We start from the raw sequence: 14,914 nt of genomic DNA on the forward strand, positions 1-14,914 counted from the left end.
ACATGCTGGCACACCGGAGTTTGTTAGGGGCTCTAGGACAGGCAAGGAACAGGAGAAATGGCAATAAAAGGTCTGGCCATCTCAGTGGCTGTCTGCCTGCCTTCCTCAGAAATAGGGGTCATGGTGATGCTCCCCAGGTCCAAGCTAGATCAGCATACAGTTCTCCAAACACCCACATCCAAGGCCAAAGAGGGACACTGATGTCTCCTTCCCCATGGCATCCGGCAGTAAGAGGGACTCTTAAAAGGCTGATCAGTGGAGTGAAAATGGGCCACTCTCCTACACCATGTACAAAAATCAACTCAAAATGGATTAAAGACTTGACTGTAAGTCCTGAAACCACAAAACTCCTAGAGGAAATCATAGGGTAATATCCTTGACATCGATCTTGGCCATGATGTCTCTGAATTTGACACCAAAAACAAAGGTAACAAATGCAAAAATAAACATGTGGGACTATGTCAAATTAAAAAGCTGCACGGCAAAGGTAACCATCAATAAAATGAAAAGGCAACCTAGTGAAGGAGAAAATACTTGTAAATCATACATCTGATAAGGGCACAATACCCAGAATATATAAATAACTCATATAACTCCAGAGAAAAAAAATCTGGTTAAAAAAGGATGTCTATCAACAGATGAATAGATAAAGATGTGGTGTTTGTGTGTATACACACACACACACACACACACACACACATACATATACACATACACAATGGAATACTATGCAGCTATCAAAAGAAATGAAATCTTGCCATTTGTGATCACGTGGATGGAATGAGAGGGTATTATGCTGAGCAGAATAAGACAATTATCATATGATCTCCCTGACATGAGGAAGTTGAGAGGCAACGTTGGGGGGTTTGGGGGGTAGGAAAGGAGTAAATGGAGGGTATGTGCTATGATGAGTGCTGTGAGTGTGTAAGCCTGACGATTCACAGACCTGTACCCCTGGGGCAAATAATACATTATATGTTAATAAAAAATAATTTTTTTTTTAAAATGGGCAAAGGAATCTCAATAAACATTTTTCCAAAGAAGACATACAGATGGCTAACAGTTACATGAAAAGATGCTCAACCTCACTAATTATCTGGGAAATGCAAATCTGAACCACAATTAAATATCACTCACACCTGTTAGAATGGCTGTTATCAAAAAGATAAGAAATAACAGGTGTTGACAAGAATGTGGAGAAAAGGGACCCCTTGTGCACTGTTGGTGGGGATGTAATTTGGTGCAGCCACTACGGAAAACAGCAAAATGTTCCTCAAAAAATTAAAAATAGAACTACCATATGATCTAGAAATTCCACTTCTGAGTTTTACCTAGAGAAAGTGAAAATACTAACTTGAAAGCATCTACAATCCCATGTCTATTGCAGTATTATTTACAAGACCCAAGCTATGGAAATAACCTAAGTGTCCACTGATGGACGAATGGATAAAAAAAGAGTGGTATAAATACACAATGAAATACTATACAGCCATAAAAAGAAGGAAATTCTGCCATTTGTAACAATATAAATGGACTTTGAGGACATTACGCTAATTGAAATAAGCTGGACAAATACTATGTCATCTACTTATGCGTGCCATCTAAAAAAACCCAAGTTCACAGACACAGAGAACAGACTGGTGGCCACAGGTGGGGGTGGAGGATGGGGGAAACTGAGGGAAGAGGGTCAAAAGGTACAAATGTCCATGTGGGAGTCCTGGGGATGTGATGTATAGCATGTTGACTAAATAGAAAACACAAAGCAGGTCATGATTTGTGGATTTTAAACTCTGGTTCAAGATTAACAAAACTAAAGTCTTCAGGACCCAAGGAAAGGCTACTCATCACATACTAAAGCTCAGGATTTCCAAGGCCGGGCCTGAGAGTTCAGGATTTCTACAACGCTGGAGGCTCTTCGATGGCAGAATTTCCACACGTCCCTCCCCAGGGTCTCCCAGGACCTGTGTCCACACCACGCGAGCCCTGCTGAGTTCTCGAGTGTCAGCGGAGACCAAAGATGTGGGCTCCTACCACAGCACACTTGTCATGGAAGATTTAGTCACGAGGACGTGGTCTCACAGCATCTGCCAGCAGCGCTTTGTCAGAAACCAATGATCCTGATCTGAATAAAGCCTGGACTTCATAATGACGCATTAGCTACGACGTGTGTACCCCAGACCATGGGTGGGAGGGTACACGGGAACTCTCTGCACTGTCTTTGTAATGTTTCTGCCAATCAAAAACTAGTCTAAAATAAAAACATTTTTTATTAAAAAAAAAAAAAAACTAAGGGCATGAACAACAACAACAAAAAATCAAAACCACCCAATCTCAGTGGTGCTGAGGGAGCACGCACAGATGAAAGTCAGTGTTGAACCCCCACCTGCAACCTCACCTAAAAATCCATTCCCACTGGCTCGCATAGTTAAGTGTGTATCTAAAGATTCTGGACCACACTGCGAAGAACATCTTTGCGACAGAGGCAGAGGTTTCTTTCATAGGATCATAAAGGAAAGGATTGAACCCCGCTGAAAGTAAGGACTTCTAGTCCTCAAAAGAAAGAGAAGCAGAATATGTGTAAAACATATACACCCAACGGTGGGCTCCAATCCAGAATACAGAACTTCTGAAACTCAACATGACAGACATTCCAATAGGAAAAATGAGCAAAGATTTGAAAAGGAATTCCACAAACAAGGATATCTAAAAGATTAATAAGTAAACATTAATGCTTAACATTGTCAGTTATCAGGAAACTACAAACTGAAGCCAAAAGAAAAACCAGTTACACACCCAAATGAAAGGCTAAAATTAAGAAGACTTCCAACATGAAGTGCTACAACGATGTGAAGTGGCCTGAACTCTCCTACACTACGGATATGCTGTCACCGTCTTGAGATGAAGCAGCTCACGTTCTCTGCTGAAGTTGAACGTGTGTGTATCGAAGGACACAGCAGCTCCACTCCTAGGCCTGTGCCTGCCATATGCACACGCAGGTGTACCAAAGGACATGTGCAAGAATCTGTAATGTCCCCAAATTGGAAACACTCCAAATGCTCCACAGAAGGGATACATGAGTTGTTCCATGTTCTCACGAGGTAAATTTGACACAGCCACGCAGCTAAACTGATGCTACCTAAGACACATGGTGACGCTCACTGAGGTACTGTTGACTTAAAGACACCAGACATGGAGTAAAACATATGGCGCGATTCCACTCACATAAAGCCCAAAATAGGCAAAATGTGTGTGTGATTTTAGCATTCGAGACTGTGTTTACCCGGGCGAGGAGGTGGGAATGACCGGGGAAGACAAGTGAGAGGAGGTCGTGTCTGGATGTTGGCTCTGTTCCAGCGCTTGATTTGGGTAGAGATTACACGAGATATGTTCGTTTCGTGAAAATTCACGCCAATGGACAGTATGACCTGAACCTCTTTCTCTACATGTGTCATACTTCAATGAGAACACACCCACAAAAATAAATCAGAAGTAGATGACCTGAAAGGAGAAGGCCTTATCAGTCCACGAGGCTTTGCCACAGACTAGAGGGAACGGCACGGAACAGAGGGGATCTGCAAAGTTCGCTACACTAAATTGGCCTTATTGCCACAGAACAAACATAAACATCTTTATTTTTGTAATTAAAGAGGAGGGACCAGGCTCAAACTTCACAAAAAATACGATAAAAAGAAACGACTAGCTATATTCTGATTGCTCTAACAGTTTTCTTTTTCCCAGAGACTTGTAGCTAGAGCGGAAAGGAAAGAAAAAAAATGTCTCCCAAGACCTCAAAGGGCAGCATAAATGTAAAGGCCATGTAATCTCATTTAGTTTTCACCTCTTGATAAAAAATATCCCATTTGTTTGCCTTTAAAAGGAAGAAAAGGGAAAAAGGGATACAGAACTCTTCCATAAATGCCACGCGTTAAATCAATAAGAACAAAATAATAGTAGGACTCTGTTGTGGAAAACAGACTAAAAGTGGAAAGATGAACCAGAAGGAAAAAGGAATCAGGAAGGACATAAAGACAGAGGCAGACAAGCTCAGACTGTGTCTCCAGAGACAAAGCAACACACAGTAACTCCGGAACACCAGCAGGAGCTTCCTAGGCGCTAAGAGTAGACGTAGCCTTTGCAGTCATTTGCCACAATATGACAGGGTTGTGGCTGTTTATTGCGTTTTTAGGGACAAGAGCTTATCTCTGGCTTGTAGACTTGCCCCCCCCCCCATGATACCTCTCTCATACACACTTATAACACAGATGTGGGGGTGTCTCCACTCATCCATGGTTACGGTGAAGCATGGGAAGCATGCTTTCTTGATGGGAAGCAGATTCCCATAAGTCAAAAATAGTACATCAGGGTCTGACCTGTACACCTTCGTCTTGGATAATCATGGGCTGGTTTTACCTGCTTCGATTAGCACCCAGAGGTGAAAGCAAGTGTTTGTGAATTACTAGTGCCGGAGCATGTCAGGGCATGTTTTACGTTGAAGGACAGACCCCAGAGATTCTGATTGGGTGCCTTGGCAGACACACGGGAATCTGCGCTCTGACTCGTTCCCAGCCAATGCCATGGTCCTTAACTCAAAACCTGAAAACCACTGCACCAGACAAGCCTTCGAAACTCCGGTAGTTTCCATTTCTCAGCAAGTATCTTGATATGATAGCACGAAGATTCAGAACCCTGGGGCTTTGAAAGACTAAGCGTGTGGTCAAAATAGAAATAATTTGCCATTAAATGTAGAATGTAGAATGAGAATAAAATGTAAATTGCATAGTCCATTAATTTTTAAATCATTTCTCCCATGTTTTAAAAAATAGCTATGCTGGTTTCAGCCATGTCTGGCCTCTGTGAAAAGGGAAATTATAGGAAAGGCTTAGAGACATCAAAGAGAGAACAATATATACAGCATATACAGTTTTTGGAGCTCTTTGCTTCCTGTATGAATTTAATTAGTACCATTTTCCTGGGAGGCGTTCAGTAAGTTTTTGAACCAGATTATAAACTCTTTGAAGGCAGACATTCTTGGGTGTGTAACAATGCCAGAATATAGTGGACTCCCGATGAAAGAGTTGTTGGACAAAGGGTTTCTCTTCAGTACGTACGGAGCTCACTATCTACTTAACTTGCTTATCTTGTTGATAGTCTGTCTCCCCCACTTAAATGGAAGCCCCACAAGGGCTGATCTTTTTCTCCTTCACTGCTGTACTCTCCATGCCTACCAGAGTCGCCGGCCATAGTAGGCATTCAAAATGTGATGAGAGAAACGGTCAAATAAATCAGCTATTCATTTTAAATGTAAGAGAGAGTTAGGTGTGAAGACAATGTGTTTTACTCAGGCTGTATTTAAAACTAGGTGTTGCTTTATTTTTATTGCAGGAAATAATTAAATCTACAGATTATGCTTCTAAGCATATTCTTAAAAGGATGATTGCTTAAGTAAGACCATAGACCCCGATTATCAGTTTTATTTGTGAACGTGATGGCTGGCACTAGCTCTCAGGTGTGAAATTACAGCGCACTTTTATTCACTAATGGTTATAATCAAGACAGCCCTACTTAACAACTGATTAGATTTGGGAACAAAAGTAAAAGTAAAAACAAATGAATAATTCATCAGCAGTGCTTCCTTCTTTAATGTATACCACTCACAGCATGAAGCAAGGTGAGACTCTGGCACATTTGGCCTCTAATTCCAAGCAGGCACATGAAGATCACCTGGGAGCTTTCAAAACACACATTCTTGGGCTCCAATGCCAGATATTTTAATTTGATAAGAGCTGGGCTGGTGCCTAGAGTATGGATTCTTGTGGAATCTCCCTCTAAGTGTGCACACTGATCGAGAACTGCTCCAATCACTTGACTTATTCAGACTGTTAAGACATCATCCAACATCAAGAAAGTGAAGATCACCCTCAAGAAAGTGAAGCCACGGGGCGCCTGGGTGGCTCAGTTGGTTAAGTGTCTGCCGTCTGCTCAGGTCATGATCCCAGGGTCCGGGATCGAGTCCCGCATCGGGCTCCTTGCTCACTGGAGAGACTGCTTCTCCCTCTGCCCCCACCCGCCCCCACCCGCCCCCACCCTGCACACACTTTCTCTCCCTCTCTCTCTCAAATAAATAAAACTCTCAAAAAGGAAAAAAAAAAAAAAGGTGAAACGGTGAAGCCCCTGGAGCAGTGTTCCTCCAGCCATGACTGTGGCCACCTGCGGGGATTGATGTAAATGAAGTTTCCTTGGCTTATGTCAGATCTTCGAGAGCCCCAGAAATCTGGAGGAGTGCCCAGAGATGTCCCTAGAGGTTTACGAACTACTGCGTCAGCCTCTCCCCCCCCCCCCATTCTAAAATGGGTGGGCTCGTCCTTGCTTCGCAGCCCCGCTCCTGGCCCCTGCCGGTGGTGGGGCTCCTTGAAGCTGCCCACCCCGCTGGCCCTGAGCATCTCTGAGGCGGCTTTAATTACAAAACAACTACAATGAAGCCATCAGCTCCCTTGTACAGGGGGACGGTGTGGCTGCGTTGTTTCACCATCCCGCAGATTTCATGTTAATCCAATACGCTGCCATCCGGTGGTAGCCTGGGCAAATTAGATCTCTCCACGGGAGCTGTGGAGGAAGGTAATGAGCGAGCAAGACGGAACAGAAAGAGAACAGCAATCGGTATGTTAGGACATGACAGATACAACACTCGTGACTTTTCTCACTGTATCAGAAGTGAGTTTAACTGTGAGTACGGCCAAACTGAGCCGTCCGGTCGGGGGCTCCTGGATGCCACAAGAAGGGGCCACCAGCTTTACTTCTCATACCAACTACAGTGTGTTTCCCTTTCCTCAAAATGGACCAGGTTTTATTTGTCTGGTCATTCCAGGACATGAATTTTGGAAAAGGAAGAGAGCTGCATGGACATATGTACTACCTCACACAAAAAGAACGGAGGCCACGGGGTAATTGGACACTTGGGGCAGTCTGTCCCAACTTCTTGTCTCAGCCCAGTGAAACCATGAACCCAATGCCCCACGAGCTGGTGATTTCACCTTCCCAGCCGTGGTCAAACCTCCTAGGAGAAGATGCTGGACGACCTATCTGCGAGTCACAACATGTACCGCGTCATGGAGGAGGGGCTACCTCTGCTTGTGGACCTTGCAAAGGGATAACCCAAGGAGGATGGAGCAGCCTGAGTGTCAGGAGACAAAAGCCCAAATACCAGAGCTCTGAGGGCCTGGGGAGCCGTCCTGCACGTCTGCACTGTCACTAAGGCCACGGCCTCCTGTGGGACACACGGGCTATGCTTGCTCTTGCGCTGCCAAAAGCTGCCGAAGGAAACACTTGGAGTCATCTGCCCTCCAGGGATGACACAGAGGGACAGAGTTTAGACAGGCTGGGTGTACTAAGTATATTTTCAGGACGGGGAGACCAGCAATCAGTCACCAGTGTAATGGCTATGACAAAATCTGCATGAAGTCTGAATGCTGGCCAGACACCAAGGGGAGGGATCAGGTTTCCTGTGATTACTTGTACAAATAACAAATACTTAAGCCTCTGGGTGACAGATAACGTGGTGGATGTATTTAAGGAGGACTCCTGTTTCCGCTGTGTTCAACACTAGCTGATTCTGTCCAATACTGGGCTCCACAATGTAGGAGGGCTTGAGAAGCCTCAATCTAAAGGATCGCGGAAAAGAAACAGGAATGATTAAGCTGGCAAAGGAGATGTGCAAATAATTATGGTAAAGAAAACTATTCATCTAGAACATGAGATACTTATTTGATGAGCACTGAATGCTGTGAAGCCAATATTGCCCTGTAGGTTAACTAACTAGAATTCAAATTAAAAAACAAACAACACAAGATATTTAGTAAGTCCAAGGGCACACTGATATATAAAGCATAGAGAAGTGGGTGGCGAGGCATACACAGTAGAAGGGGCTTCAGGGGTCACAGTGGACCACAAGCTGAACAAGTCTGCTGAGCTAGATAGGAGGGAGCTAATAAGAGAACTACGAATATTATCATATTTTTAAGCACAGCTGAGAAGAATGTCACGTTCAGGTTTGGCATCTAAAAAGGAAAAAGAAAAAGCAGGGAGCTTGAGAAGCAAAAATGTAATTATAGAATGAGACACATAAAAGACAATTATAGGACCTGTGGGAGATCCCTGTTTGTTGAAGGAAAAGGAGCAAGATAAACCTCATTAAGGCAGGTGATGGAGAGCTTAAAAAAAAATGCCAAAAGCCTTTCACCTCAAAAGAAAATTTACAGTTTGCAATACACTTGATAACCTTTTCTTATTCTCACAGACATAGAAAAACAACCATTTTGTTAAGTAGGCCAGGTGTTATTCGCTCCCAGATAAGGGACCCACGTGGTGAAATGCCCTGACCAGCCAGAGGGCTGTTGAGTGGCAGAATGAGACCTGTACCACCATCTCAGGATGCAAACCTACTTTCCCTCCGTTCCCCTCTCAACTTGCCTGGGGGTGGAGAACTGTTATAAAATTTCTTTAAAAATATTTCTTAAAAAAAAAAAAAAAAGAGATTGTGTGTGTGTGTGTATGTGTGTGTACACACACACATACATATATATACGTATGTATATTTTGTATATTTTGCACATGGTTTCTTATTGATATCTACAATTTTTTATAATCTTAGCATTCAAAAATCTTAATGTTTAGGAAAAACTCAGCTCAGAGAAACCATTTAGTCTCTCTTAATTGTTCATTTAAGCTGCAGTGAGAAGAATTTCAGGTAGGTAGACATAGGACGAAGTTTTGAAGAAGGAGAGAACATGAGCACAGGAATTGCTCAGAGAGGACATGGCCTCTCTCTGTTTGGGATCATCTTCCCTCTCCCCGCATTTGAGGCAGCTGGGCAAGTTCTGATCCTGGTAAGATGGTTTCAATAGGACAAGGGATGGACTCAGTTCTTTCCGAATTCCTTTTGGCCTGATGATATAATGGCATTGGGAGAATTGGGGCTGTCCATATTGACTGGATGAACTAATTAGCTGCATCACAGATCAGAGAGGTAATAAACCTTATGGCAGTGAGTGCCCCATCCAGCCGTCTGATGTCTAAGGCTTGAGAGATGTCTCATTTTCTCAGTGTTCTCTTGAAATTTCAACCACAGTGGTTCTGTTTCTTAGTCTTTCAGGTTAACTAGACAGCACTGTATTCTAGATAAAATAATCACCCTCTCCCATAAACTGAACGAAATGGGGCACAACAGCTTAGCACAAATCTGTGCAAGTTTCTGCTAGGTAAAAGCAAAATACAATAATCCTGAATGCCCACTGTGTGTCAGACCAAAGAAATGACCAATGAAAATGACCCAACCAACATAAGACAAGCAGAGCCAACCACATGTTGAGGATAAGTTCTGGGTTTATCATTTCAGAGGCTTCACATTCAAATTCTGAATTAGCTCATAACACTTAGAAAAATAATATTCTCATCTTAAGAAAAAAGCACAGATGAGAGGCAATTCACTGTTAGCAATAAAAAAAAAAAAAAAAAAAAAAAAAAAAAAAATTCCAGGCAGGAGAGATCTGAGAGAGAAATGTTAGCAGAATAAAGATAACAGAGTAACTTCTAAACAAAGAAGGCATATTTCTCTCATACACAAGATGCCAAAAAGGGCAGAGAATGAAAGGCAAACACGCCGGCTCTAACGCAGACTCAGCGGCACACGGACAGTCCAGGGAGCTCCAGGAGGCCGAGGCACATCCTGCTGTTCTATGTGAACTCAATTGAAGAAGTCCTTCTATACCTCTACTCTCAAGAAACCTACAGCTTTCCTGGCATGACTAGTGAACTCATTAAGTCAGCCAGAAAAAGCACAGTCATGAAATTGAACTGTACTGATGACCAGGGGCAGGCATTTTTCCTGGACTGAAATCAGCCCTTTTAGTGAATGTCAGACACTGACCAACTGACATCCAGATAGTGACTGATACTTGCATGGACGCTATTAAAAAGTTCTCCCCAGCTGTATTTTGCAGATGAAACAAACCTTACGTAGAGATGACTTCACTCAACGTTCACGCTGTCCCGGGACTTTTGTATACTCTTCTCCATATACCTATTCATAAAAGCAGCACACCTCTGTGAGAATACGGGCACTTCTCTACAACAAGCTTTGAGATACAGTCGTAGTCAGGAGTGGAGGATTTATGTTAGTTTTGAACTGGATTATTGGTGGAAGGCCTGAGGAGTCATCAGGCAAAAGGTGGGATCTTTTTTTTTATTAACATATAATGTATTATTTGGCCTAGGGGTACAGGTCTGTGAATTGTCAGGCTTACACGTTTCACAGCACTCAAAAAGGTGGGAACTTTAAGGAACAAGTTGTTCCTATCTGAGGTCTGTGACGTCCCGAGCGCTCCAAACTACGCTCGTGGTGGCACACAGTACGGAGAGGTGCTCAGGATGGACAGTGGGTGGGAAACAGTCTAGTGCTGGCCATCAGGGGGAAAGGATGTCACTGCATGTGTGGGAACGCCTTGACCGCCGAGCTCCGAGGGGCTATAGGCATCAGGAGGATAGGGCAGAATGGCTGGCACATGAGGGGGGTTGTGGAAGCCTGAACCCCGAACAGAACAGGTCAGGACGTTACAGAAGAAATGTGGATTTGTACCTATGAAAGGAGTTTTCAGCTTTATAACATGTGCTCCTGAGTCTGGTCTGATGGCAGTAATATCACTGGCTATGTGGGACGAGAGTGCCATACACTAACAGAGGGGTCTTTGGTCACCACACAAACCAGCACTGTCTACCACCCAGGCCAGAACTCTAAGAAAAAGAAGAGCCCAGCTGGTAAGAGTCTTTTACTTTTATTTATTTTTATTTTTTTTAAAGCAGGTTCCATGCTGGTCGTGGAGCCCCAACATGGGGCTTGAACCCACGATGCTGAGATCAAGACCTGAGCTGAGATCAACAGTTGGATGCTTAACCAACTGAGCCACCCCCAGGTCCCCTGGTAAGAGTGTTTTAAAACTGGAAAGGTCTTCATCTCTCTTATGGTCACCATAAACCATTTTATTTTATTTTTGGAATGGTTTAAGACCTCAAAGTGAAACAGCCATTGCAAAAAACCAAAAATCTCTCCCTAAACTTCCAAACTTCATAGAAAACACATGTATATTCTAGGGAGCAACACTTCAGAGCCATGAATAGACTGAACTGTTATCAGTGTGTGTGGCTTCTCTTAATGATATGCAAATAGAACAAGCCTATGTAATTATCAACTTACATTAATGCAGTTCTCCTGGGGGGGGGGGGCACAAAAAACCTGCACGATCATCCGCAGTGAGACTGGAGGACAGAGGGGTAGGAACACAGCCCAGCCAGAAACACGCGGTGGAACTTAATCACTGTAATTTAGATTCTGTCACCACGTCCCAGGTACGAGCTCTTTTCTGCACTGTCAAGAGATCTCCACATTAATTGCTATTCCCGTCTTCTGAGGACATGCACACTCTAATTTGCAGTGATTCTGGTTTCTCCAGCACCGTGCATTTGGTGGCTAAGTCCCTCTTTCCTTCAGAGAAGGAAGTTTGCAGAAGCTCTGATTATCCAGCTCAGTCTGCCAAGATCAACAGACAGAAGGCACAAAGCATCCCTGCTTACCAGAGTCTAACAATGACTGTGACTCAACCTGTCAGCGGGTGGGAAGCCCTCCACCTTGCCTGAAAGGCCACATTCTTCTCTACAAAGTCTGACTTTCAACCGAAGAGTTATTTCCAAATGATGATTTCAATGATTTCTGCATGGTCAGTTTGAAGCAGAAAATTTAGATAATCCTTTGAGGCCTTTAGGCAGCCCCCATCAGCACATTCAGATAATGCCAGCCCAGATTATACAAACCCTACTTTTCACAGGGGGAATCTCTGTAGCCTCAGCATGTGTTAGATGGCACAGCTAACATCTTGGGCTTTGGCTTCAGAGGCCCAGCCTGTCAACCTTACTCCACGGGGATGCTATTCCAGATAAGACCTCCATAACTTGACTTTCTTCTGCCATCAAATCAGACCAGACATATACATCCCCAAATGGAATATAATTTTTCAAAGATTTTATTTGAGAAAGTGAGAGAGAAAGAGCGCATGTGTGCACATGCACACAAGTCAGGAAGAGGCAGAGGAAGAGGAAGAAGCAGACTCCACACTGAGCAGGGACCCCGATGTGGGGCTTGCTCCTAGGACCATGACCCAAGCCAAAAGCACACACTTAACTGACTTAGCCACCTAGGTGTCCCCGGAATATCATTCTTAAAAAGATAACCTCCTTTCAAAATAACTGAACACCAAAAAGACAAGAGTCGAGCTAAACCTAGAAGACACACAGAAAAACAGTCTGAGTTAGGGCACAGGATTAGTCGAGGAGATGGTGCGGCCTCAAATTGCCATAGTTCTCTGTCACGTGACCCTAGGTCTACGTTACAGCAGGATGGCATTTGATGCTCAGCTTTCTGTTCTGCTTTCCCAACAATGTCCTTAACCTATCTGAACCAAACATTCTATTTTCTGAATTATGGAAAAGTAACTGGATGCCTGGTACTCAAGAATACAGAGATGACTTTCCCAATCACCTTCCTGCTTGGGAGTCACGTGGTTTCTAGACAGGTAGTAGTAAACAGAAGTAAAGCTTCTGAAATGCTTGATGGGGAGCTCAAGAACCTCATCAGTAACAGTGCAGACACAATGAGAGAACTGAGTATTTACCCGACCATGTTAAACAAATCCACATTACACAGAGGGCATCCTCTGTTATTTAGATTATCTGGGGTTTACTGACAATTTATGTGCCTAGATTCCCATCAAAAAAGAAAAACTAAATTCAGTTTCTCTGCTACTTTTCTTCAGGGCGTAATGATAAAGGAAGCCCAGCGGACAGCAAAGTTAGGTGCTGTCAAGCAAAATGATCAATGACTGACAACAACAAAAGGCAAAAGGAGAAACCACAACAGACATTAATAGGCCCCAAAACATCGTAGTAGAATACTTCCTCCTTGAAACGGAAGAATCCTGCCATACTTTGGATTTTAGGCTCAAATCCAAAAGAGGAAATGGAAAATGGCATTTATTTTGCCTATCAGAGATTGGAGAATGTGCACTTCTTTTATTCAGAAAGGGAGATTCGAGGTCTAATTTTAGCCACACTTTTCTACTGGACACCCCCCTGCCCCCAATCAACACATCACTGTCAGGAGGCACTTCCTGAAAAAGAATTCTCATGTGAACACAGGCTGAGTGATGTTCGGTGACGGAGAGGCAGTGTGGAGGATGTGTTCGGCGTCATAAATAAAGCCACATGAGTCTAGAAGGACCCCTTTCTTTTAAAAATATGCTCAAGATTCTCTTTTAGCATCTTTAAAGACTGTTTCATTCTCTATCACTACCTGACAGCCAGAATTCTAAAATTCTTCTCTGATTCTGGTACAGAAGAAAGTCTTTTATAACATCAAACACAACTTCATGAAGACTAAATCTGCGAACTTTTCTATTTTCTATTTGCAGTGAAAGATAATGTGTGGGGACGGGAGGAATCCAGTGTCGGGTGGCAGATCCAAGGCAAATGTAAAACGGGCAGTCACTGCCTCGGAACCCCCTTCTTTGGACACTGGTGGGTGCAGGAAGGCGGGATGAGGCTGGCCGCCGGACCCAGGACCGGGCTGGGCGCGGCGGCCGAGGCAGCGGGGAACAGCATTACCTTGTATGGGAAGCGGCATCGTTGATGCTGAAAGTGCTGTTCTCCCTGGTCAGCGGGTTTGAGCCAGCCTGGCTCTTGCTGTGGATATCCAGGCTCAGGGAGGACTCTGCCTTCCGCTCCATGCCGAGGCTCTCTGTCTCTAAAGTCCGATCTGCCAGGGAGATCACTTCGCTGGAACTGTGCCACAGGGGGGCCACCTTCTCCTTGCCTGGCCCCGAGCGAGGGGACGACGTGGCGGCCCCCAGGGAGGCCGTGCTGCCATGGCTGGGGCCATAGGAGGTGGTGTCAATACCACTGTCGGCAGAGGTGCCCTGCAGATAGTTGTAGCTGTTGAGTTCGGATTCGGTGCGGTCCCCGTCAAACCACTTCTCGTCACTGTGGGCGCTCGATGCGTTGCTGGAGAGAGTATTGCTGCTGGAGTGGCTTGAGTAGTGGCTATCGGACTGCAAGGGAAGCAAGACTGACTTAAGCGCTAGAACGCGAGGGAGAAGCACCTCCTGGCCCGTGCCTGGTTATGGGGTTCTCAAGGCACAAAAATTCAAATGACAACAAGCCGAAGAAAGACAGGAGGTGCCTGGACAAACCCACTTGCAGCATTTGTGGCAAAGAACGCTAGAGACAGGTTGTTTTTTAAGAATCCATTTTTCATTCACTTGGGCTAAAATATCAATAGTATTGAGATCACCTTAATCAGAAAGTGTGCTGGATTCCAAAAGTCCTACCACTCGGAGTGGAAACAAGGCAGAATATAAGACCTATTCCTAAAGAGATCTCCTTTTCCTTCCCCAACTGGCAGCTCTTTAGAACACCACTTTCTTTCTAAGGAGTGCTTAGAGGGAAAATTTATGCAGAGATGCCAAGACAATTCAATGGGGGGAAATCATGGTGCGAGGACAACCGGAGATCTGCATGCAAAAGAAAAGAATGAAGCTGGATCCTTACCACGCAGAAAAATAAACTCAGAAAGATCAAAGGCCTAAATGTAGGAACCAAAACCATCAGACTCTTAGAAGGAAATGTACATATACATTTTCATGACCTATTTATGCAGTGGTTTCTTGGATATGACACCAAAAGCACAAAAGATAAAAAGAAACAATAAACTGGATTTCATCAAAACTAAAAACTTTTGTGCTTCAAGAAATCCAATTTAAAAATGGGCAAAGGATTTGAATAGACATTTCTCCAAAGATAGTATCACATAGCCAAC

The 14,914-nt window shown here is 44.0% G+C and overlaps 1 protein-coding gene across 5 annotated transcripts in view; it reads right to left on the bottom strand.

Annotated features, from left to right (window-relative positions):
- The window catches only part of SIPA1L1 (signal induced proliferation associated 1 like 1), a 135,241-nt gene that overhangs the window by 24,052 nt on the left and 96,275 nt on the right, over positions 1-14,914 (bottom strand). For all 5 annotated transcript variants that reach the window (XR_006604606.1, XM_013057455.2, XM_013057457.2 and 2 more), the window contains one exon: positions 13,705-14,147. Coding sequence is in view for 4 of the 5 variants with exons in the window: in XM_013057455.2 (XP_012912909.1) it covers positions 13,705-14,147 (443 nt within the window). In the remaining variant the exon portion in view is untranslated. The remainder of the gene's footprint in view (positions 1-13,704; positions 14,148-14,914) is intronic.

Source organism: Mustela putorius, unplaced genomic scaffold (genome assembly GCF_011764305.1).
Source record: "Mustela putorius furo isolate JIRA1106 unplaced genomic scaffold, ASM1176430v1.1 tig00000129_pilon_pilon_pilon, whole genome shotgun sequence".
NCBI classification, from domain to species: Eukaryota; Metazoa; Chordata; class Mammalia; order Carnivora; family Mustelidae; genus Mustela; species Mustela putorius.